Here is a 23013-nt window from a genome sequence, read left to right as displayed (position 1 = left end):
CACCACGTAATGTAATTTGATCATTGATGATTTGTATAATTTTTCTTCAGCCCGCACACAATACATAATAAGTGCAAATAAATGTAAAAAGAAAATCATAGATGGTGTGTTTTTTATTTTTTTTAAATATCTGTTTTTTAACAATATGTATACAAAAATTATTTGACGTTGGATTACATTATAGTTTTCTATTGCTAATTAACAGTAAACAGACTGTCAGAAGGTTGCAGGTATTTGTATACGTTAAAAGAAACAAGAAATAACAAAGGGAAAAAACAGTAAATTACTTTAAAGCCTTAAATATATTCCTTGAATAATTTGTAATTATTATTATTATTATTATTATTATTTTATATATATATATATATATATATATATATATATATATATATATATATATATATATATATATATATATATATATATATATATATATATATATATATATATATATGTATATGTGTGTGTGTGTTTTATAAAAAAAAAAAAAAAAAGAAGAAGAAGAAAAAGAAAATGTTGCAGGTATTTGTGGTATTTAGTTCCCCCTAGTGGATGGCTTTGATTTCAGAAATAAAATGCATTTTATCCAACAATATTATATTACATTTTACATTTTAACAATGATGAAATAACAATGAAATTTAGCAGGGGTAAAAAATGTCAATTCAATTTACGTCACTGGTCAATTGGTTTGGTAAAGAACTTGTTTGGTGATCTTTACCCCCGAGAGAGTAGGCTGCTGTTAACATACTATTCCATCTAGTGGCTAGTATCAGTTTACCAAGGTGCAGCACATTTTTACAAGACATACATCACAGTGATTTTTATTCTGTGTTTTAGAAGGATCATTCAGAAAACCAAAAAGCTTTTTGTTATATATATATATATATATATATATATATATATATATATATATATATATATATATATATATGTATATGTATATATATGTTTATATATATATATATATATATATATATATATATATATATATATATATATATATATATATATATATATATATATATATGACAACAACATTGAAGTTATTTTGGAGTAAATGAAGATAATGTACCCATTGCCTCTTCTGAAGACAGGTTAATAAGAGTTTGTGCACTGAGGAAAACAAATATTTTTTATTATTTGAATTTTTTTTTCATCAATGGTTTAAAATTTGAATTATATTTACCTTTAATTTAATTATTGCATTTAAACCTAAACGAAAATGAAAAATGCTGCCTTCAACTAACTGAAACAAAATAAGTTAATAAAGAGACAGATGCACATTAAAAAACTTAAACGTATAAAAAAACATTAAAAAAATATATTATAAAAACAAGCAAATTCAAATATTAACAAATAGGCTGATATAATAATAATAATAACTCAAAACAACACTGGTTTTATATTGTTGGTTCTGTAGTTACTGTAGAATACTGTTTTTTGGGGCATTGTTGGTTTGACCGCTAGGAGACAGAAACACACGTCCTCTTCCGGGTGTGTTTGAAAAGACTTTCACTGAGCTGTGGAAGGGATTGATCGAATGATACACACGGCAACACAAACTCAAGCCAAGACCATTTTTATGAAAAGAGCAGTGCAACCAGAAAGAGAGCAGTTGTAATCTGTGTGCAGGTGAGTGCTGCTGAACAATCAACTGTTGCTTCGGTGTTCTTGAATGTGTGTGTGATGGCAGGCATGATGGCTTCAGTATGCAGGATTGATCATCTCTGCCTCCCCTGCCACTGGGAAAAGTGACTAAAGGAAACTCAGTCAGGCTGTCAAACAGAATAACCGACTGCCAACGTACTGTCTATTCTGTTCAGATCGTTTCACGCCTTAGATGAAGAGAAGAGTACTGGCAAAAAATCTGAATGTCACCCACTCATAATTTTGCTATCAATTGTGTTCATGCTTAATGAAGGTCGCATCATTAATATAAAAGCGGTATAGAGTGTGAAATTGCAGATTTATTGCGTTTTGTAACGCATAACTGGACTGAAGTGCCTCAGGCAGAGGACGTAACTCAATCGCAACTTTGTGACGTGCGGGAGCAACAATGAGGCAACGCCGAGAGATTGAATTCCAGGAAGGAAAAAGACAATATAACTAAACAAACACAACTTGTTGATAAAGGCGAATATTTTAATATACATTTTGTATTGCTTTGGGTTTGTACGTGTTGTTCCGTCGCTTAACACTGAAAAGTAAAAAAAAAAGAAAAAACGTTTACGTGTCCATGACGCGAGTTAACGAATCCTACTATGGGAAAGGGTTTGTTTATGAATATTAATTAGGTCATGTGACTGGGCGCTCCAATGAAGAGTTCGAAGCGTGACCTAAGTAAAATATTCGTATGCTCAGCCTTGGTCGTAATATGTTTCATGATTTTTTTTTTTTTTTTTTTTTGTCCATGGTTTCTTTTTTTTTTTTTCTTTTTTTTTCATCCTGCGATTGTCTATAGCCTACATTTCCCCTCTACTAAATGGGCTAAATTTTATTCCAGTTATTGACTGAATGATTGATACTTACGAGTGAAAGTATCACAATTTACACACATGTACAATTTCCTCGTAAAAGATAGTTTAACAGTCTTCAAAAATAGGGCACATTTTCATTACATGCAATACATTTACTTAATTTGACATAGTGTAGCCATAATGTTACTGATGAGGCATCATCATAAAAATATGGAGTAGCTTTTGACATTGAAATTATAATTTTTGGTATTGTTATTTGCTCTATATGAAAATGTGTAGAACTCAATAATTAAATGACATCTGAGTCTTGGTATGTAGAAAACATATCACAGTGTGTAACTGGAGCTTATTATAATCGCAGTTTCTAGGTTAACTCCACTCTTACTGATACATGAGCATCATGGGAGAGTCTCTGTGTGCAAAGACATAGATTTCATTATTCATTAGCTGCATTTTAGCTCATCATAAAAGAGTTTGGCTAATTCTTTTCCTGTGAGTATAGTTTTCTTTATAAGGAGCTATTTCCTTATTTAACCATAAACATTTTGAATTTGAGTAGTGTAGGTGGTGTAGAGAGTGAAGATGGTTGTACAAAGTGCTGCAAATTTAGTGAGCTGAAGCATTTATTTCCTGTATAGGCCTGAATTCGAATTCCTGTGTGTAAAGGAATGCAGGATGCTGCCTAAAGTTTATATGAAGGATTCTATATTAGTTTCTTTCAAACAATATTAACTAAAAGGCAATTAAAACTAACATTCGGTCAAAAAGAATGTGTCTGTTCTGATTAACTAACCTATTTTTTGTTTTGCAAGCTCTTTCATTGAATATTTCAGGTGTCATTGGTTCCTGGGTATTGACTTGTAACAATTACAGGTTGTTTGTACCATCATTAGTAGATGTTTGTTTCATGATGTATCCTACATCATAATGCCAGAATCTCATCCTGAAACTTTAGCCTCGATGAAATTTGAGTAAAATGCATAAACACTTACTTGTATTCAGCACAAGAAGAAAAAAATCTTGGTCAGTTGCTCACATGTACAGTATGTTTACTTTCAGGAATGTCAGAAGCTAGTTTTGACTCGTATAATCAATCGGACCCTAATGAACAGGGCCCTCAAAATACTGCTGACTCTGTGAGCCAATCAGAGGCCAGAAAAAACAGCCTGGATGAAGCACACATGACTGAAATTGACATCAGTGAGGACAAGGATGTTGGAAACCACAATTATATTCACAGTGAGGATGATGGTGATGAAGATGGGGATTCTCAGGCCCAGAGTAAAACTAGTGGAATAATTCGGGATGATGGTGATTCTGAAACAACAAGCAGTGTGGCAACAGAAGCTGATGTGAAGGTGACCGTAATGATATAGTGAGACCTGTAGCTTGGCTTATGCTTGATCTCGCTCATACACGTTGCAATGATTTCAGCTTTCAGAATTTTATTTTACTTAAACATAATCAGCTACGTTATCTGTGAATTTAAAAAAGCTAGACCTCTGCCTGAATGCTACAGAATTATGAGGCACATTTCTTTCATTCTATGTCTTTGTGAAGTGTCCTTTTATTTATGTTTTTTAAGGTGATGGTGCATTTCTTTAGCATATTCTGGTAAATTTAGCTTGGCTGTTGCTGTTATTACTGCATTTATATAATTTACTTTTTAGAACAAAGTACCAGTATTTTAGTATATAATGTATTTTTATTTGCTGCAGCATGTCACTGTTTTTTTTGGTTTGTAGGTTTTCACCAAATTAATTTTTTCAGTTGCAAACACGCCATGTTATTACTCTTCAGATACGGCAAAAGAACTATATGTATACCAATAATAAAAAAAAAATAATGCAACCTTTTCTTTTTTACAATACAGGACACTTCTAACAATGCATTACATTTCTTTTCAACTGTATGCACTTTTTGTCTTAGTTTGTCTTAACTCAGTACTGCACATTTATCTACATTGTTAGCATGATTCAAATTGCTCTGCAGCCTGTCCTGATAAGGAAGCGTTTACTTGATGCTTTATCTTGTTAAAAGTCTTTCCTTTTCTTCTGATAAATAAGAGGTTTGTTTAATATATATATATATATATATATATATCATTTCTTTTTCTTTGAGCATTTATTAGATTCATGATTACAGCTCTTCAGAATGTCTGATTAGATTGCAGTTGTTTCTGTTGGTCTCTTTGTTAATGTCTCTAAGTAACTGAACTATAGGGAACTCTTCTGCAGGGCTTGACCGTGGCACTGTTCATCAATTCCGCTTTAATCATCGAATCTGGTCGTCACAGAGTGTGGAGCATTTGGATGTAAGGGCCTTTAGAGTTGTGCCGGCAAAAGATAAACCTGACCATCATAGGAGGACAAACTAACTCAGAATGCGATGCCAGATCTATCCAGATTTGAATCACTCATAAGAGTAACCAGTGAGAACCACAATGAGTTTAGAGTCACTGACCTTTTGGCATGATGGCATCAGGTGGCTTTGAAAGATTCATGCACTGTTATTGGACACTGTGTGCTGTTTTCACTGGCCAGACAAACAAGTGGCCTGTCTTGAAGATTGAAATCACTGAGCCACTCAGCAGAACACAAACCTAAATAGCCTTTTTTTGTAGTTACATATTAAGCCTCATGCAAGGGCACTATTAACTAAAACCACCTTGAAATAAGGAATTGTTGCTTAAATTGCAACCTGAAACCAAATAGTGACAAAAAAAATGCTTGTGTCTTCTTGCTTTCATTTGCATATGTAAATGAAGTAGGCACTTTTGGATTTATCAATGTTTGTAGTAGCGATGTAAATCTGTAATACAGTCAGTATATATTTGAATATCGATTTGTGAATGCTCATTTCCACCCTTTGTTTTCACTCTTTCTCTTAATAATTTATTAACACTGGTGTTATTTTATTTTTTTTGCAGATCTTAAAATTGTAATAGCACTATCCTAAATATTACATTAATTTGTTTTATTTTTTTTATTTTTATACAATATAGTTTAGAAGCAATATAGAAACAATTAGCAGTCATCAGCAATAAATAAAAAAGAACTGTCAACTTATAGGTTACAGAAATGTGTCTCACTGGACAGATACAATTCTCTGAATATAACAGTATTACATTTACAGTAGAAACCTACCAGACAAGTGGACTGTACCATACCACGCGCCATCTTTTCAAAATAGGCATAGGCCAGAAATTACTTTTTGATATTTTGACCTGCTATATATATATATATATATATATATATATTACCAATGTTCACTGTTTTATTTGTTATTCAAGATCTTCCTGCTTTTCCACAGTATAACATGATGTGGATCACTGTGTCCACTCTCACTCCCTCATCTGGCTCTGTGTTTATCATTTGTCGGCTGTTGCCGCTTTACTGTAGCTCCTGGTTTGAGTGATCGGTTTGTTGTCTCAAATCTCAAATGTCTTTTCTTGCCTTTTTAAGAAAGATTCCGTGTTAATTAAAATCTCACTTTGGTTGTGTCACTAAAACCACATTTGGACTTACAGTAATGCAGTGCACATTTTATTGGCGTATTTAAAGACTCATCAGCAATCTTCTTAACCATTTGGCCCACGACCTTCTGATGCAAAGTCACATATGCTTTATCTTGTTAATGACTTTTCATGTGCTATTGCTCTCACGTTCTACACTTGTCATAAGGTTTAGAAGTGAGGTTTGATTTTGTTTTTTGTATTTTTTTTCCTTGCAATGAGCCCAAAGCCTGTTATTTTTTATTTCTTTTTTCCAGCTTGTCATTGAAAGAGTGGTAGGAGCTGAATTGGCGAGGTTAAGGATGGGAAGCAATAGAGGTTGTGATTTGGGACATCCCAGAATGTGTGTGTGTTCGTGTGTGTGTTCGTGTGTGTGTGTGTGTGTGTGTGTGTGTGTGTGTGTGTGTGTGTGTGTGTGTGTGTGTGTGTGTGTGTGTGTGTGTGTAGAACACATGCGCTACTGTTCCACTGTGACTCTGACCTGGACACATACTGAAGTGTTGTGTTTTAATAAAAGTGTTTATTTCTCTCTTTCTTAAAAAAAGAAAAAAAAACTACTCATATCAAACTTTTAAACAGTACTATATATGAAAATGTGTTTATCAGTCCCTGATAAAAATGATCACCAGATGGCAGTGTAGTTAGTCTTGGCTGTTCTCTCAGTACTTTGAGTTTTTTTCCCTGTTGCTGTTAAATAAGTATTCTAAAACAGCAGCAGACCTGATCCATTTCGTTTTCTATAGATGCAGTTTCGTTGCTTGTGCTGCTGCAGTTAAAACATAACATGTTTTAACAAGCTAAGGTTGTGCAAAGCTTTCTGGTGGTGGTTGCACTCTGCATCTCAACTCTCAGCTTGACAGCTTTAACATAGATTTTTCCTAGTTCTCCTAATTATTGATATTGTGTGTGTTTATTGAAGGTGGCTATGGCAGAGGAGGCCCACAGAAGCCAGGCTGCTCATATCTCAGTCACCAGAAACGGAGAAGCAGACAAGAGTAATGAGGAAGTGTTTCACAGAGTAAGTCAAGTTCCTACACCGAACAAACCACCCATCATGCTCCAATTCCACTGTTTCCAAACTGTTCTTGACCTCAGTAAAAGTCAACTAACAATGGTGCCATTTGAGCACAGAATGTTTGGATATGAATGTTTCCAAAGTGTTGTGTACTGATGACACACAATGTCAATGAAATAAGTGTTGTGTCTCATGACTGCAGTTATGTTCCTAATTATTTAAAATATTTGACAGATTATTTTATTTGTTACAGTCTAATAGGACTATATAGATAGACAGACAGACAGACAGAGAGAAAGATAAGAAGGAGTTGCTATTATGGAATATATTGTTTTATGGATTATGTTGGTTTGCCCAGCCCTACCTCCATATATCCGGGTTGACATTTATTCTTAACTTGATTTCTCCTTGTTTACTCACTAAAATGTGCCATCATCACAACCAGCCAATGAGCTCATGGTTTATTATTAAATTAAAAGGCTATCATGTCTATAGCAACCATATATACAGTGGCATGCGGACGTTTGGGAACCCCTTGCAGAATCTGTGAAAATGTGGAAAATTTTAACAGATAACAGAGATCATACTAAATGCATGTTATTTTTTTATTTAGTACTGTCCTGAGTAAGATATTTTACATAAAAGATGTTTACATATAGTCAACAAGACTTGTGAATTGCTGAAATTATTAAAATAACCCCATTCAAAAGTTTGAGAACCCTTGGTTTTTGGTTCTTTGTGTGGTTACCTGGGTGATCCATGACTGTATTTCTGTTTTGAGGTGGCTGTTCATGAGTCTCTTGTTTGTTCTGAACCATTCTGAACAATTAAACTAAACACTGTTCTTCAGAAAATACTCCAGTTCCTGCAGATTCTTCAGTTTCCCAGCATCTTTTGCATATTTGAACCCTTTCCAGCAGTGACTGTATGATTTTGAGCAAAAGCAGTAATATTGTTAAATGTTTGTACTATTTAAAATAACTGTTTTAAAATGTAATCTATTCCTGTGATTTCCAAGATGAATTTTTAGCATCATTACTCCAGTCACATGATCCTTCAGAAAGTATTCAAATATTCTGATTTGCTGCTCAAAAAACATTGATTATTATTATTGTTGAAAACAGCGGAGTAGACTTTTTTTCAGGTTTCAGTTCAGAAGAACAGGTTTTCAGGTTTCAAAAGTTCAGAAGAACAGCATTTATCTGAAATAAAAAAAATTTAGTAGCATTTATAAATGTCTTTATACATTAATACGATAATTTAAAGCATCATTGCTAAATAAAAGTATTAATTTCTATCACCCCCCCCCCCCCCCCCCCCCCCCGAAAAAAAAAGCTTTTGAATGGTATATGTATAATGTTACAAAAGCTTTTAATTTCAGATAAATGCTGATCTTTGAATCTTTCTATTGGATCTTTCTTACTGTTCAGAAAATGTTGACTGGTAGTGTATGTTTCACACTCATATCACATCGTGTTTTGGATAAGAATAAAATGTCAAGTCCGACAATATCGTGTCATTTTTTTAATTTAAATCTAGCTTTATTCGCATTGGCTCAAACACAACAATTAAAAAAGGTTCAAACACCGATGCTCCAGCAGGAAACTCAATGCATTATGAGTCTTAACCTATAATTATGAAAACTTTTGGAATTTGAAGGTCAAGTTAAATTGTACTTAATTTATGTTCAGAGAACTTCTGTTATGAAGTCTGTCAACTTCTGTTGCTTCCAAAAGGCAGTACTAAATTTAAAAAAAATTATATTTCAACAAAATAAGAAAAGTTCTGACATCTTCATTCTGTTCAAAAGTTTTCACCCCCGGCTCTTAATGCATCGTGTCAATGTTTGAACCTTTTTTAATAGTTGTGTTTGAGTCCCTCAATTGTACTAACAAAATCATACAGTCACTGCTGTAAAAAGGGTTCAAATATGCAAAAGATGTTAAAAATATAAAGAATCTGCAGGAACTGGAGAATTTTTCTGAAGAACAGTGCTCAGTTTAACTTTTTAGAACAAAACAAGAGACTCATGAACAGCCATCACAAAACAGAAAGACAGTCATGGATCACCCAGGTAACCACACAGTATTAAGAACAAAGGGTTTCCAATCTTTTGAATGGGGTTATTTTAATAATTTCAGCAATTTTTTGTCTTGTGGACTATACGTAAAAAAAAAAAAAAAAAAAAAATGTATGTCTCTCTTATTTTGTTACAATTATTCAAATTTTCACAGATTATGCAAGGGGTTCCCAAACTTTCGCATGCGATTGTATACTGTACTTTTTCTGACTAACAACTGTTTTGCAGCAACAGCAAAACTAGCTTGATTAGCTTTCTACTACTTGTTGTAGTCTTTTTAACCTTTTTTTTCACATTAAACCGAAGATCTAGACAACGTGAATCCCCAGGGCATCTCTAAAATGTACCTAGCTAAAGAAATGTTTTACACAAATAATTGTAAATGATGCCTAGTACCCCTCTTAATCCTTATTTTTATACATGCATACATTTGGTGTTGCCAAATGTAAAACAATGGCGCTGTATGATACAGCAAGTTGTTTAGCAACAGACGACCAATCATAATTTAATTAGTGCTTACTGCATTAAATATTCATGAGCTTTGTACAGTCACAGAAACTTTCACACATATGACACACTGTATTTAGTTTCAGTGTCTGCATGAGGGTGGGGGGGGGTAGAGTTTTGAAGTGAAGAAGAGACTTAAAACAAATAGAGCAGAGTTACTTGGCCACATTTTCTTAGATAATATGCTTGGTGCCTAATACGCTTTAACCCTGCGATTACAGAATTTAGACCGTTTTAAAAAGTGAAAACTTGTTGTCTTGCCACAGAATTTAACACACATTATGCTGTTCGGAATGAACGATTAACAGCTAAAACTAAGAGAAAAACAGTAGAAAATATTGCATTTTTATGCAGATTGCTTCATGATATCTTTCTTGAATGCCGTTCATTTTTATTCTTGTTCTCCCTGTTTTTTCTTTCAAGGATGTGCCACACAATGCATCCTCTGGACCGATCACATCACACTCCCACAATTCACCTGAAAACTATGCAATGAATGAGGGAGTGGTCCAAGTTGGGCCATATACAGGTACAATACTAAGCATGCATTGAACCTGAATATAATTTGCCTTTGTCCTTTCACACAATTACATACAATGACTCGGCATGCTACAGTTAACGCACAAACGTATGTGCTTACATAAGATTATATACAGACAATGGCAAAATGTTTATCATTGAAAAACACTTTCTTTCATTGTAATAAATGAGATGAGGCTAGGGTGTTTTTTTTCTGTCATTAGGTTAGTAGACTATAGTTATGTAGTTGAATGGCTTCAATATACTCTCACTTTCTGGTACATCTAATGTGAACCCACGTTTGTTTGTCTGCCTTTTTCTTTGAGTGTGTTGTGGAGAGAGGGAGAATTTGAATTTGAAAAGAAAGGTGTTCCTGTCTCATAGAGTCGTCCCTTTTCATTATTTCATCCTCGTCTACTGCGTGAATTAATTAGGATGGAAACATGGCAACCTGTCATTAGTTGGGTGTAATTGCTGACCACCCTTTTTATTATTCCTCTATATTTCCCGTGTCACTTGTTAGCTTAGTAGACTATGGAGCACATTTCATCAGTTTGCTGCAGTCCTATTTCACGTTTCCATTCTTATGTTGACACTGTACATTTAAGACTTGTGTATTTAAACAAGCCCTGTAATAATAAGAACCTGCACATTTGTTTAATATTTTAAAGTTGAATCTGTTTAATTAAAAATGTAGCAGAAACTGTAATATCATAAAATATTCAAACCGTTTTCTGTTTTAATAGACTTCATAACCATCAGTCATAACCATCAGAATTAAAACAAAAAACTCTTGAAATATTTAAGTGTGTGTGCAATGAATGTAGAATATAAGAAACTTTGCTTTTTTTAATTAAATTACTAAAAGTAAAGAACTTTTCCACGATATTCACATTTTTTAGATTCTCTTGTATGCTTTACATAAACAACATGGGTCAAACAATCAAATTTGACCCATATTTTATATTACATTTTATATTATGACCCATATTTTAAATATCTTGTGTGTATTATTTATTTATTTTGATTGGTGGATGGACACTTCCTCTGTGGCTGTAGTTTACAAAAAAAAAAAAACAGTCAGACTTGGTGTAAAAATCATAAAAATTCATCACTGACCATTTCTAGGGTCGCCATTCCAGGCCACCACACCTAAAGTTGTCCCCAGTCCTGCAGCAGCCAGCCGGCTAGCTCGCAGCATCAGTGATAGTCAGGTGGAGACACAGAAAGGTACCACATACCGTAACAGAAGACGTCATGCATGGATCTGCATTCCTTCATCTCTTCCTTACTAACGCTGCACTGTCAGTTTCAGGCTGGACCATCATAAAGACATGGTTTTTCTAGCAGATTCCAGTGATGTCTGTTAAAATCTTTAACAAACATAAACATTGACATCACTTCCACTTTTGTTTAGGTGTAGTGCATTAGATTGGTAGGTTGTAACTTTATGATGGTATTTTATTAAATTCTGCCAACTCTGTGATCTCCGAGCCTGTTTTCTTCCTCCTTGTTGCTTCCCCCTTTAATGGCTTTGGAGTTGGGACTCATTTATTCATCTTGGCTGACCACCCTGTAACCTTTTGCCTCCCTGACTGATCGAAAAATATAAAGTTAATTTAATTAATTAATAATAATGTTTTTTCTCGCAGAACTTCTATAATCCAAAGTAATACATTGCTTCAGTTGTTTCCCACTGTTTCTGTCGCTGAGAAAAAAATTAATTACAAAAAGCATTTCACTTAATCTTATCTTTAGTCTAGTATAACTCCTGTCTGTGTTTCAGTGTTGTTTTAATATTATCAATTATTTTTATATTTTCAGTTTTACATTTAATTTTAGCTTAATTAATTAATTAATTAAATCTTAAATTTCTTTTTTCTTTCATATTTCTTTTAAGTTTATTTTAGTTAGTGATTATAGGCCTGGTTACATAGACAGGGTTTAGCCTAAACCAGGATTAAGCCATAGTTCAGTTAGGACATTGAAGTCATTTTTATAAACATGCCTTAGAAAGAAGCATTACAGGTATTCATCTTAAGACAAAACAAAGCCCCTGGCATGTTTTAAGATCATTCAATGCAAGTTTATTACAGCTCAGATTTGCATTTTAGTCTAGGACTAGGCTTACGCCTCGTCTGTGAAACCGGGGGATAGTATGTCAATTTAAAGTTACTTCAGTTAAAGTTACTCCAAGGCAATATTTTACATTTTAATTTAGTTTAGGTTTTTCATCTTATATTTTATTTCAGTTAACAGAAATGTTTTCCGGTAGCTTTAGTTTTTGGGTTTTTTTCATTAACGAGAAAACAAAAAGCAAAAGATGTGATTTGTCAAACCTAATTATATTGTTTGTTAATTTTGGGAGTTCCTGTATTTTGACTGACTTGATTTAGCAAATAATCATAATTTGATCATATCAGATGACATTTTAGTGTTAACAGTTTATGCAAGTGTGTCTCAATAAGATTAGAGGAGTGATATCACAGTCATTTCTCATGTGAGTTAACTGATGTCATTCTGTCATCAAGGTGCTTCGAGAGAGCAGCAGATGGGAGGAGCAGTGGTTCTTGCTGATGACATAAAGAGTCCTGCCATAGAGAAACTGGAGCTGGTGAGGAAGTGGAGCATCAACACTTACAAAGTGAGTGATTCCTGCCATAGTGGTTATGATGCCATCTGTGTTCATTAAAAAGGGTATCCGGCATCTCTCATGCATCTTGCATGTCTCACAAAAGTCTGTTTGGGTTCTTGGTACTTGAAACAGAACAGAGCACAGTGCATAAGAGTCGTGTACAAGTTAGCACATAAGCAAGTTTAGTCTGGTTTGAGACATTTCCCTGTGGTGATCCCTTTGAAATATTCTCCCCATATGTTGCCAATCTCAGTCTTTTGTAGCCCTGTAAATATTTATTTTCCTCTTAATATTGCCCATTTTGTAAAAAAATTTTGTATCTTATACTCCTCCCCACAGTGCACTAAGCAAATTCTTTCGGAGAAGTTAGGTCGTGGCTCCCGTACAGTTGATTTGGAGCTGGAGGCCCAGATTGAGATTCTTCGTGAAAACAAACGAAAGTATGAGCATGTTATCAAGCTGGCGCAGACACTTTGCACTCAGCTGGCGCAGATGATGCAGACGCAGAGACAGCTGGGTGACGCGTTTGCCGACCTCAGTCTCAAGACACCCGAACTACATGTAAGTACTCTTGATTTTATACAAAATCAGAATCGGTGTTTATTTAAAATGGATATTAAGTGTCTTGTATGCATTTTTCCCCACAGTGGAAAGCTATTTTGCTCTTTAAATTTGATTATAAAAGATGCACACACATTTCAATGTTTTTCACTTCATTCTTCACACTCTCAGAACCAGCAATCTCAGACCATTTTATGATGGATGGATGCACTTACTTTTAATCAGTAAAAAGATGTCATTAAACACATTTAAAATATAAAAAAAGTGTAGTTTCTACATTCATTTGGAGATTCAGTGTGAAATTATGACAGTAAAAAATATATTAATGTGCAATTGATCACAATTAATTACAGAAAAAAGTGTGATTTCATTTTGTAATTTATTTTTATCAATTGACAGCATTTATATGTTATGGCAGCAATTTTCTTGGATATACATAGTCTGTCAACATTAAAAAAGTTGAATATAAAATAAATACAGTAATATTTACAGTAATTTATATACAGTAATATTTTACTTTAATCAAACACAAATGTTTTTGTGAAGACTCTGTGGCATACAGTATATGGATTTTCAGCTGTTTTAGTTCTGACAAAATAACTGGATGCCTTCCATACAGTATAATTTATTCATGGACCGTTTTGGATACACTTTGGTATTGATGTTTCCAGAACCACCACGAATACTAAATACTTTATGACTGGGCTATAACCAGACAGTGAATTGGACTCTTGGGGAGTAACATTTCATTTTAATTAATTTATATGCAGAGAGGGCAAAGTCTCAATGCAGTATTTGCAGTGTTTTGTTGCCTAGCTGTTTATCTATTTCTGTGTGTTCTTTTAGTAGAAGCAAATATAAATGTAAACTCTATTTATGTGTTTTAGGAGGAATTTGGCTACAATGCTGAAACCCAAAAACTCCTGGCGAAAAATGGAGAAACTCTGTTGGGAGCTATCAACTTCTTTATCTCCAGTGTTAAAACTCTAGTGGATAAAACTATAGAGGACACCTTGATCAACATTAAGCAATATGAAGCAGCAAGGTCTGAATATAGCATTACAAACCACTGTACACTACTTTTTTATTATATTTTTTAGCAAAACCATTCTTATTCAGCAAGGTCTGTGCTCTTTTGGTAGGATTGAGTATGACGCATATCGCACAGATTTGGAGGAGCTCAATCTGGGTCCACGGGACGCCAACACACTCCCTAAGATCGAGCTGTCTCAGCAACAGTTCCAGATCCAGCGTGAAAAATACGAAAGGATGCGCAATGACGTCTCAGTCAAACTCAAGTTTCTGGAGGAAAACAAGGTAGGTGAATGTATCTTATGAATAATAATAAATAGTATGTGTTTTATACTATGATAATTTACAAAGTAGTCAACTTAATATGTTAATATTTCATACTTTTTTGCACTATATCGACCAAATTAAATGAGCTTGCCAAACACTACTACTGTTAACTGCAACAGGTTCTATAGGTTATTCTGTACCTATAGTGCTAATTGTAGCTTGTAAAATGTGGTGCAAATGTTTCTGTAATATTTCAAAAATATTAACTTGCTTCACCTCTGAAACAACTTAAATTTTTTGGCTGATCCTAACCAAACTCAATATCCTGCTTTTTAGAAACAGCGCATAACATTACAAAATTAAAGATGTTGATATCCTGTTGAAAAAAAAAAAGATCTTTATCGTTCAGATGATGTATAAACATAAAAATTGCTGGTTATCACTGCAGTTGCCTAGACATTGCATAACATGTGACAATATAATCAGCAAACACCATATATTTATTTGGGATCAGTAGAATTTTTAGTGTGTTTTTTTGTTTTGTTTTAATCTTGGTGTCTGTCGAGACTCAAACGAGTCTCTTATTCTCATTTAAGCTTTATTTATTTGATTAAAAATACAGGGAAAAAAGCAAATATTGTGAAATAAGATTGCAATTGCCAATATTGGTTTACTATTTCAATATACTTTAAAATATGATTGATTTTTGTGAAGCAGCACTGATTTTTCCACCAGCCATTAATCCAGTCTTCTTATAAATCATTCTAATACACTAATTGAGTTAAAATGCTTCATATTTTCTTCTGGAACCTCTGACGCTTTTTTCTTTCTTTCTTTCTGTAATGAATAAAATGTTAAAAGGAACAGCATTTATTCAAAATAGAAATATTTTCTTACACTAAGAAATATAAGAAATATTTCTTACAATATTTCTTTACTATCTCTTTTCATCTATTTTAAAACATCCTTGCTGAATAAAAATATTAATTTCAATCAGTAATCATGAAAAAAAATTACTGACCCTCAAACCTTTGAATAGTAGTGTATATTTTAACACAAAATATCTATTTTAAATAAAAGCTGTTCTTTTTAACTTTTTATTTATCAAAGAATCCTGAAAACACTGGTTCAAATATTTATATATATGAAAAAAGATGAATATGAGACAAAACTATTGTCACGTTTTATTGTTGGGTGTTTTCAAGTTTTACCAGTTAAGACGATCAACACTTTTAGAGTTGCATCTCCCTATCTGATGTGAGCATAAGTATTGAAACAGTTGCCTCACAGGTCTCTCTAAGTGATCAGCTGCATCCTGTTGCATTAATTGTTAAGGTATTAAAAGCAGGAAATGTGTCGTATCCGTTATATCCATTGCTTCTGCATTCTGAGTCTTGCATTCAATGAAAACACACACAAACCAAGATGAAGACCAGGGAGCTGACTTTGAGAGAAAAGCAAGCAATTTGGCTGCTGGAAGAAAAGCCGGTGGTGGACACCGGAAGTAAGGGATGCCGTCAAGCTGAAGAAGGAGTCCTATTGGGCCTGGTTGGCTTGTGGGACTCCTGAGGCAGCTGATAGGTACCGGCAGGCCAAGCGGACTGCAGCCCGGGTGGTTGTGGAGGCAAAAACTCGGGCCTGGGAGGAGTTCGGTGAGGCCATGGAGAAGGACTATCGGTCGGCCTCGAAGAGATTCTGGCAAACCGTCCGGCGCCTCAGGAGAGGGAAGCAGTGCCCTACCAATGCTGTTTACAGTAGAGGTGGGGAGCTGTTGACCTCAACTGGGGATGTCGTTGGACGGTGGAAGGAATACTTCGAGGATCTCCTCAATCCCGCTGTCACGTCTTCCATTGAGGAAGCAGAGGCTGAGGGCTCAGATGTGGACTCGTCCATCACCCAAGCTGAAGTCACCGAGGTAGTCAAGAAACTCCTCGGTGGCAAGGCACCGGGGGTGGATGAGATCCGCCCTGAGTACCTCAAGTCTCTGGATGTTGTGGGGCTGTCTTGGTTGACACGCCTCTGCAGCATCGCGTGGCAGTCGGGGACGGTGCCTCTGGGATGGCAGACCGGGGTGGTGGTCCCTCTTTTTAAGAAGGGGGACCGGAGGGTGTGTTCCAACTACAGGGGGATCACACTTCTCAGCCTCCCTGGGAAAGTCTATGCCAGGGTACTGGAGAGGAGAATCCGGCCGATAGTAGAACCTCGGATTCAGGAGGAACAGTGTGGTTTTCGTCCAGGCCGTGGAACACTGGACCAGCTCTATACCCTCTACGGGGTGCTGGAGGGTTCATGGGAGTTTGCCCAACCAGTCCACATGTGCTTTGTGGATTTGGAGAAGGCATTCGACTGTGTCCCTCGCGGCGGCCTGTGGAGGGTGCTCCGGGAGTATGGGGTCCGGGGCCCTTTGCTAAGGGCTATCCGGTCCCTGTAAGACCGGAGCAGGAGCTTGGTTTGTATTGCCAGCAGTAAGTCAGACTTGTTCCCGGTGCGTGTTGGACTCCGGCAGGGCTGCCCTTTGTCGCCGGTTCTGTTCATGATTTTTATGGACAGAATTTCTAGGCGCAGCCAGGGGCCGGAGGGGGTCAGGTTTGGTGACAACACGATTTCGTCTCTGCTCTTTGCGGATGATGTTGTCGTGTTGGCTTCATCAAGCCAGGACCTTCAGCATGCACTGGGACGGTTTGCAGCCGAGTGTGAAGCGGCTGTGATGAGAATCAGCACCTCCAAATCCGAGGCCATGGTCCTCAGTCGGAAAAGGGTGGCTTGCCCACTTCAGATTGGTGGAGAGTTCCTGCCTCAAGTGGAGGAGTTTAAGTATCTTGGGGTCTTGTTCACGAGTGAGGGAAGGATGGAACGGGAGATTGACAGACGGATCGGTGCAGCTTCTGCAGTAATGCGGTCGATGTACCGGTCTGTCGTGGTGAAGAAAGAGCTGAGCCGCAAGGCGAAGCTCTCGATTTACCGGTCAATCTACGTTCCTACTCTCACCTATGGTCATGAGCTTTGGGTCATGACCGAAAGGACAAGATCCCGGATACAGGCGGCCGAAATGAGCTTTCTCCGCAGGGTGGCTGGGCGATCCCTTAGAGATAGGGTGAGAAGCTCAGTCACCCGGGAGGAGCTCAGAGTAGAGCCGCTGCTCCTCCACATCGAGAGGGGTCAGCTGAGGTGGCTCGGGCATCTGTTCCGGATGCCTCCTGGACGCCTTCCCGGGAAGGTGTTCCGGGCGCGTCCCACTGGGAGGAGACCCCGGGGAAGACCTAGGACACGCTGGAGAGACTATGTCTCCCGGCTGGCCTGGGAACGCCTCGGTGTCCCCCCAGAAGAGCTGGAGGAAGTGTCTAGGGAGAGGGAAGTCTGGGGTTCTCTGCTTAGACTGCTGCCCCCGCGACCCGGCCCCGGATAAGCGGAAGAAGATGGATGGATGGATGGATGGATGGAAGAAAAGAGGAACTCAATTAGAACTATAGGAAAAACAAAGGGCATGGAGAAATCAAGAGTTTGGAAACTACCGGTGACATCAGCAACCAACGACGACCTGATTGGCTGAGAAAACAACAGTAGTTGATGACAGCCAAATCATAAAAGTTATGAAAATAAACCCTAAATATGTGTCTGTAAAATGAACAACAACCTCCAGAAAGCAGGGGTGATGCTCTGACAATCTACTGTCTGCAGGAGAATTTGACACAGAACTACAAAGTCTACACAGCGAGTTGGCAAACCTCTGATCAGCAAGCTTGCAAAAAAGCTCAAATGTGAGCCATTAGAGATTTGGAACATAATTTTATGGATGGATGAGACAAAGATTAACCTTTTATCTAAGTGATCGGAAAGCAAAAGGTAACTGCAAAAGATCCTAAGCATACAGCCTCATCTGTAAAGCATGGAGGAGGTGGTGTCATGGCATGGGCATGCATGGCTGTCTCTGGAACTGGCCCTCTCAATTTGAATGATTACTTGATGTATGATGGCAGTAGCAGAATGATTGCAGAAGTGTACAGAAATATCTTGGCTACCAATGTTCATGACAATGCCACCAGATTCACTGGGAAGCACTTCATATTGCATCAGGACAATGACCCCAAAACCCTGCCAGTTCAGTCAACAACTTTATCAGGGCAAATAAATGTAAAGTCTTAGGTTTCCCAAATCAATCTCCAGATTTAAATCCGACTGAACAGGAATTTCACCATCTGAAGTGAAGGCTAAAGGAAGAAACTCCCCAAAACAAGCAACAGTTGGAATTGGCTGCATTACAGGCTTGAAAGAGCATTCCAAAGGATGTGACTAAGAGTCTGGTGATGTCTGTGGGTCACAGACTCTGCTCTGATTGCACACAAGAGATCTACAACTAAATAATAGCTCCTAATCTTTTAAATCTGCCTTAAATTCAACTGTCCCAATACTTTTGCTCACATCATATAGTGGGATGAACTCTAAAAGAGCTGTCCTTTTTTATTTGGTGAAACATGTTTGTGTTGAAACGGCTAATCATAAAATGTGACATTCTGTTCTTTTTAATCATATTTGGATCATACTGGGCCTTATTGATTAAATGTATTCATTATACTTTAAACGGCTATGATTTAATTAATCAAGCATCAGCACGGCATGTTTCAAAATAAAAATTTAGTTAGCAATCACCAAATAGCTCACATTTATGGCAACTTTTGTTTTAATCTACTGATGATGAATAAAGAATATTTTGTGTAATTTATAGTGTTTAAGTAATACCTGTAAACTGTAAGCAAAAAAATAAAAATCTGGGGGGGGGGGGGGATACTGTAATGTTGTCAAGCCAAGGGGCCTCTGGATATCTTAAGGAGCCATTGTGTACAGTCGTGGAAAAAAAGTTTTGAGAATTACATAAATATTGGAAATTGGAAAAGTTGCTGCTTAAGTTTTTATAATAGCAATTTGCATATACTCCAGAATGTTATGAAGAGTGATCAGATGAATTGCATAGTCCTTCTTTGCCATGAAAATTTACTTAATCCCAAAAAAACCTTTCCACTGCATTTCATTGCTGTCATTAAATGACCTGCTGAAATCATTTCAGTAATCGTCTTGTTAACTCGGGTGAGAATGTTGACCAGCACAAGGCTGGAGATCATTATGTCAGGCTGATTGGGTTAAAATGGCAGACTTGACATGTTAAAAGGAGGGTGATGCTTGAAATCATTGTTCTTCCATTGTTAACCATGGTGACCTGCAAAGAAACGCGTGCAGCCATCATTGCATTGCATAAAAATGGCTTCACAGGCAAGGATATTGTGGCTGCTAAGATTGCACCTAAATCAACAATTTATAGGATCATAAAGAACTTCAAGGAAAGAGGTTCAATTCTTGTAAAGAAGGCTTCAGGGCATGGCAGCAGGCAGGTGTGAGCGCATCTGCACGCACAGTGAAGCCAAGACTTTTGGAAGATGGCCTGGTGTCAAGAAGGGCAGCAAAGAAGCCACTTCTCTCCAAAAAAAACATCAGGGACAGATTGATCTTCTGCAGAAAGTATAGTGAATGGACTGCTGAGGACTGGGGCAAAGTCATATTCTCCGATAAAGCCCCTTTCCGATTGTTTGGGGCATCTGGAAAAAGGCTTGTCCAGAGAAGAAAAGGTGAGCGCTACCATCAGTCCTGTGTCATGCCAACAGTAAAGCATCCTGACACCATTCATGTGTGGGGTTGCTTCTCATCCAAGGGAGTGGGCTCACTCACAATTCTGCCCAAAAACACAGCCATGAATAATGAATGGTACCAAAACACCCTCCAACAGCTACTTCTTTCAACAATCCAACAACAGTTTGGTGAAGAACAATGCATTTTCCAGCACGATGGAGCACCGTGCCATAAGGCAAAAGTGATAACTAAGTGGCTTGGGGACCAGAATGTTGAAATTTTGGGTCCATGGCCTGGAAACTCCCCAGATCTTAATCCCATTGAGAACTTGTGGTCAATCCTCAAGAGGCGGGTGGACAAACAAAAACCCACTAATTCTGACAAACTCCAAGAAATGATTATGAAAGAATGGGTTGCTATCAGTCAGGATTTGGCCCAGAAGTTGACTGAGAGCATGCCCAGTCGAATTGCAGAGGTCCTGAAAAAGAAGGGCCAACACTGCAAATACTGACTCTTTGCATAAATGTCATGTAATTGTCGATAAAAGCCTTTGAAACGTATGAAGTGCTTGTAATTATATTTCAGTACATCACAGAAACAACTGAAACAAAGATCTAAAAGCAGTTTAGCAGCAAACTTTTTGAAAACTAATATTTATGTAATTCTCAAAACTTTTGGCCACGACTGTATATATAACGAGAAAAAGAAAAAAAAAAAAAAATATATATATATATATATATAATCAAATTAATTAAAATCGAAAGCGTAATATGACTTATCAAGTCTGATTGTGCTTCTTGATTCAAAGTGAAGCACGCAGTGCGCAGATGATCAGCTCGTGATTTGGTGTTTCTTGCGTCACAGAGCGACTCTGTTCACAGTGAATGACTGAGAATAACTCCATTATTAAATGTGCTGTGAGTTTAGCACACGTTTGGGAATGCAACGGCCACCAGTAATGCATCATTTGCACATTTGCATAATTTTCAACATTTTAATTGCCAAATGTTTACAGTATTTCATTAAATTAGTAATGTTTGTAAACGTGTTTTCACAGAAGCTGGAGTTTTCCACCAAAATAAAAGCTCAACTGAAGTTTCCGCCAAAATAAAAGTTCAAGGCTTTATCTTTTGCAAGCATGGCTTAAAATTAACAGACGCGCACAGAGAAAATACTGTACAGCAAGCTCACTTGTTGGAAAATAAAAATGTAAATAATAGGGTGGGGGTTTATATGAATGTATTCCTGAAGGGAACTGACTTTTCCCCCTTATCACTGCTGATCCATAAGCACAACCTGCTGTCAGAGGGAGAATGTGCATTCTCATTCAGCCTGTCCATTTTTTTGTTTAATCCAGGGTACTTGCAGTATCTTTGTTTGTATGGTGATTTAAAATGCAGTGGTTGGTTCTAATTTCAAATTGCTTTTTTCTTCTTCTTCTTTTTCTTTCTTTCTTTCTTTCTTTCTTTCTTTCTTTCTTTCTTTCTTTCTTTCTTTCTTTCTTTTTTTCTTTTTGATAAATTACGTTTTGTTGTTGTTGTTGTAGAAGCAACTGCCCTTTTTTGCAGAACACTTTCATGGCAAGGAAAAATATTTATGGCCGGTAAATTTTCTCAAGTCACCAGCCACTGACAGATGTGAAAATTTGTTTTAAGCCCTGCTTGCAAGTGTAGAAATTAAGACAAAAGTATTGCGTTTCCCTATTGTAGAGTAAGGTAAAATAATATAACTGAAAAAAAAAATAATTTCCATTTGCAATTTTTTTAAAATATTACTGTCATAGGAATAATAATGTAAAATTATTATTATTATTTGTTTGGCTTCCAAATTCACCAGTGAGACTTGGTGACCACAATTAAAAAGAGGGTTGAGTTCCCTTTAAATTTCAAGAACAAGTACATTGACCAGCTTTTTTCTGGCATGCTTGACATGCCCAGTTGGATGCTCAAACAAAATGTCTCTTTAATACTGCTGTTTTTTGTTTCCCCTTTTTTTGATATTGTGAGTTATGATTTATGTCTTCAGTGTGTTAATTAAAGTCTTATTCTCTTTTCCTTAGGTGAAGGTATTACACAACCAACTGATTCTCTTCCACAACGCCATCGCTGCATACTTCGCAGGCAACCAACAGCAGCTCGAACAGACCCTTAAACAGTTCCACATCAAACTAAAGTTACCAGGAGGAGAAACCCCCTCTTGGCTGGAGGAGCACTGATTTAATCATATGGTATAATCCAGAGTGGAGGGCAGAGCTCAGCACTCCATAAGGAAACCAAATTCATAAAGCAAAAATTTCTCGCTATCACTCCTTTCCCTTTTTACAACGTTCAGGACACTAAAACCTGTCAATAAATGTATGCCAGGAAACCATTTTGATAAAAGAGAAACATTTAGCTCCTCTCTTTGTCCTTGCTATGTCTGACTTTACACTTGAAGTTTAGTTTTTGAATAAATGCTTTTTCTTTTGTCTGAGAGTTTGCACTCTCTTGCGCAACAAATACAATCTTGTTGTTTTTGAATCAAGTTACCAGCACTTTAATGGTAGACAAAATACAGACATCTAAACAGGAAGCAGGAAGAAATGAGGGGCCTTATGAATGTTGTACAGACTTTTTTTATATATATATAATATTCAAATTAAATTGGTTATGGACTTAATTATACGTAATTCTACCTTTTCATCTTTTTCTAGACCTCACTGGTGTCAACCTCTCCTAATCTTTTTTTTATGTAACTGCACTGTTATATTGTAATCAAATACATTGACATAAATTTCCATACTGC

At 36.5% G+C, this 23013-nt stretch overlaps 1 protein-coding gene across 4 annotated transcripts; it reads left to right on the top strand.

The window, feature by feature from the left end:
• Positions 1-1482: 1482 nt before the first annotated feature.
• Positions 1483-22842, top strand: arfip1 (ADP-ribosylation factor interacting protein 1 (arfaptin 1)). Of its 4 annotated transcripts, none has more exons than XM_059554034.1 (10): positions 1483-1635; positions 5793-5900; positions 6914-7012; positions 10020-10125; positions 11244-11345; positions 12647-12759; positions 13090-13311; positions 14199-14356; positions 14454-14628; positions 22289-22842. In XM_059554034.1, exons 3-10 carry the CDS (start codon positions 6920-6922, stop codon positions 22442-22444), a joined length of 1125 nt encoding a protein of 374 aa, XP_059410017.1. In that variant the 5' UTR covers positions 1483-1635; positions 5793-5900; positions 6914-6919; the 3' UTR covers positions 22445-22842. The 4 variants fall into 4 exon arrangements, with proteins under 4 accessions (XP_059410017.1, XP_059410014.1, XP_059410016.1 ...); XM_059554031.1 differs by lacking the exon at positions 5793-5900 and adding an exon at positions 3540-3838; XM_059554033.1 differs by lacking the exon at positions 5793-5900.
• Positions 22843-23013: the final 171 nt, after the last annotated feature.

This window comes from Carassius carassius, chromosome 7 (assembly GCF_963082965.1).
Source record: "Carassius carassius chromosome 7, fCarCar2.1, whole genome shotgun sequence".
NCBI lineage: Eukaryota > Metazoa > Chordata > Actinopteri > Cypriniformes > Cyprinidae > Carassius > Carassius carassius.
The sequence above is the reverse complement of the archived record's forward strand: the minus strand, read 5'-3'. Positions and strand labels throughout refer to the sequence as shown.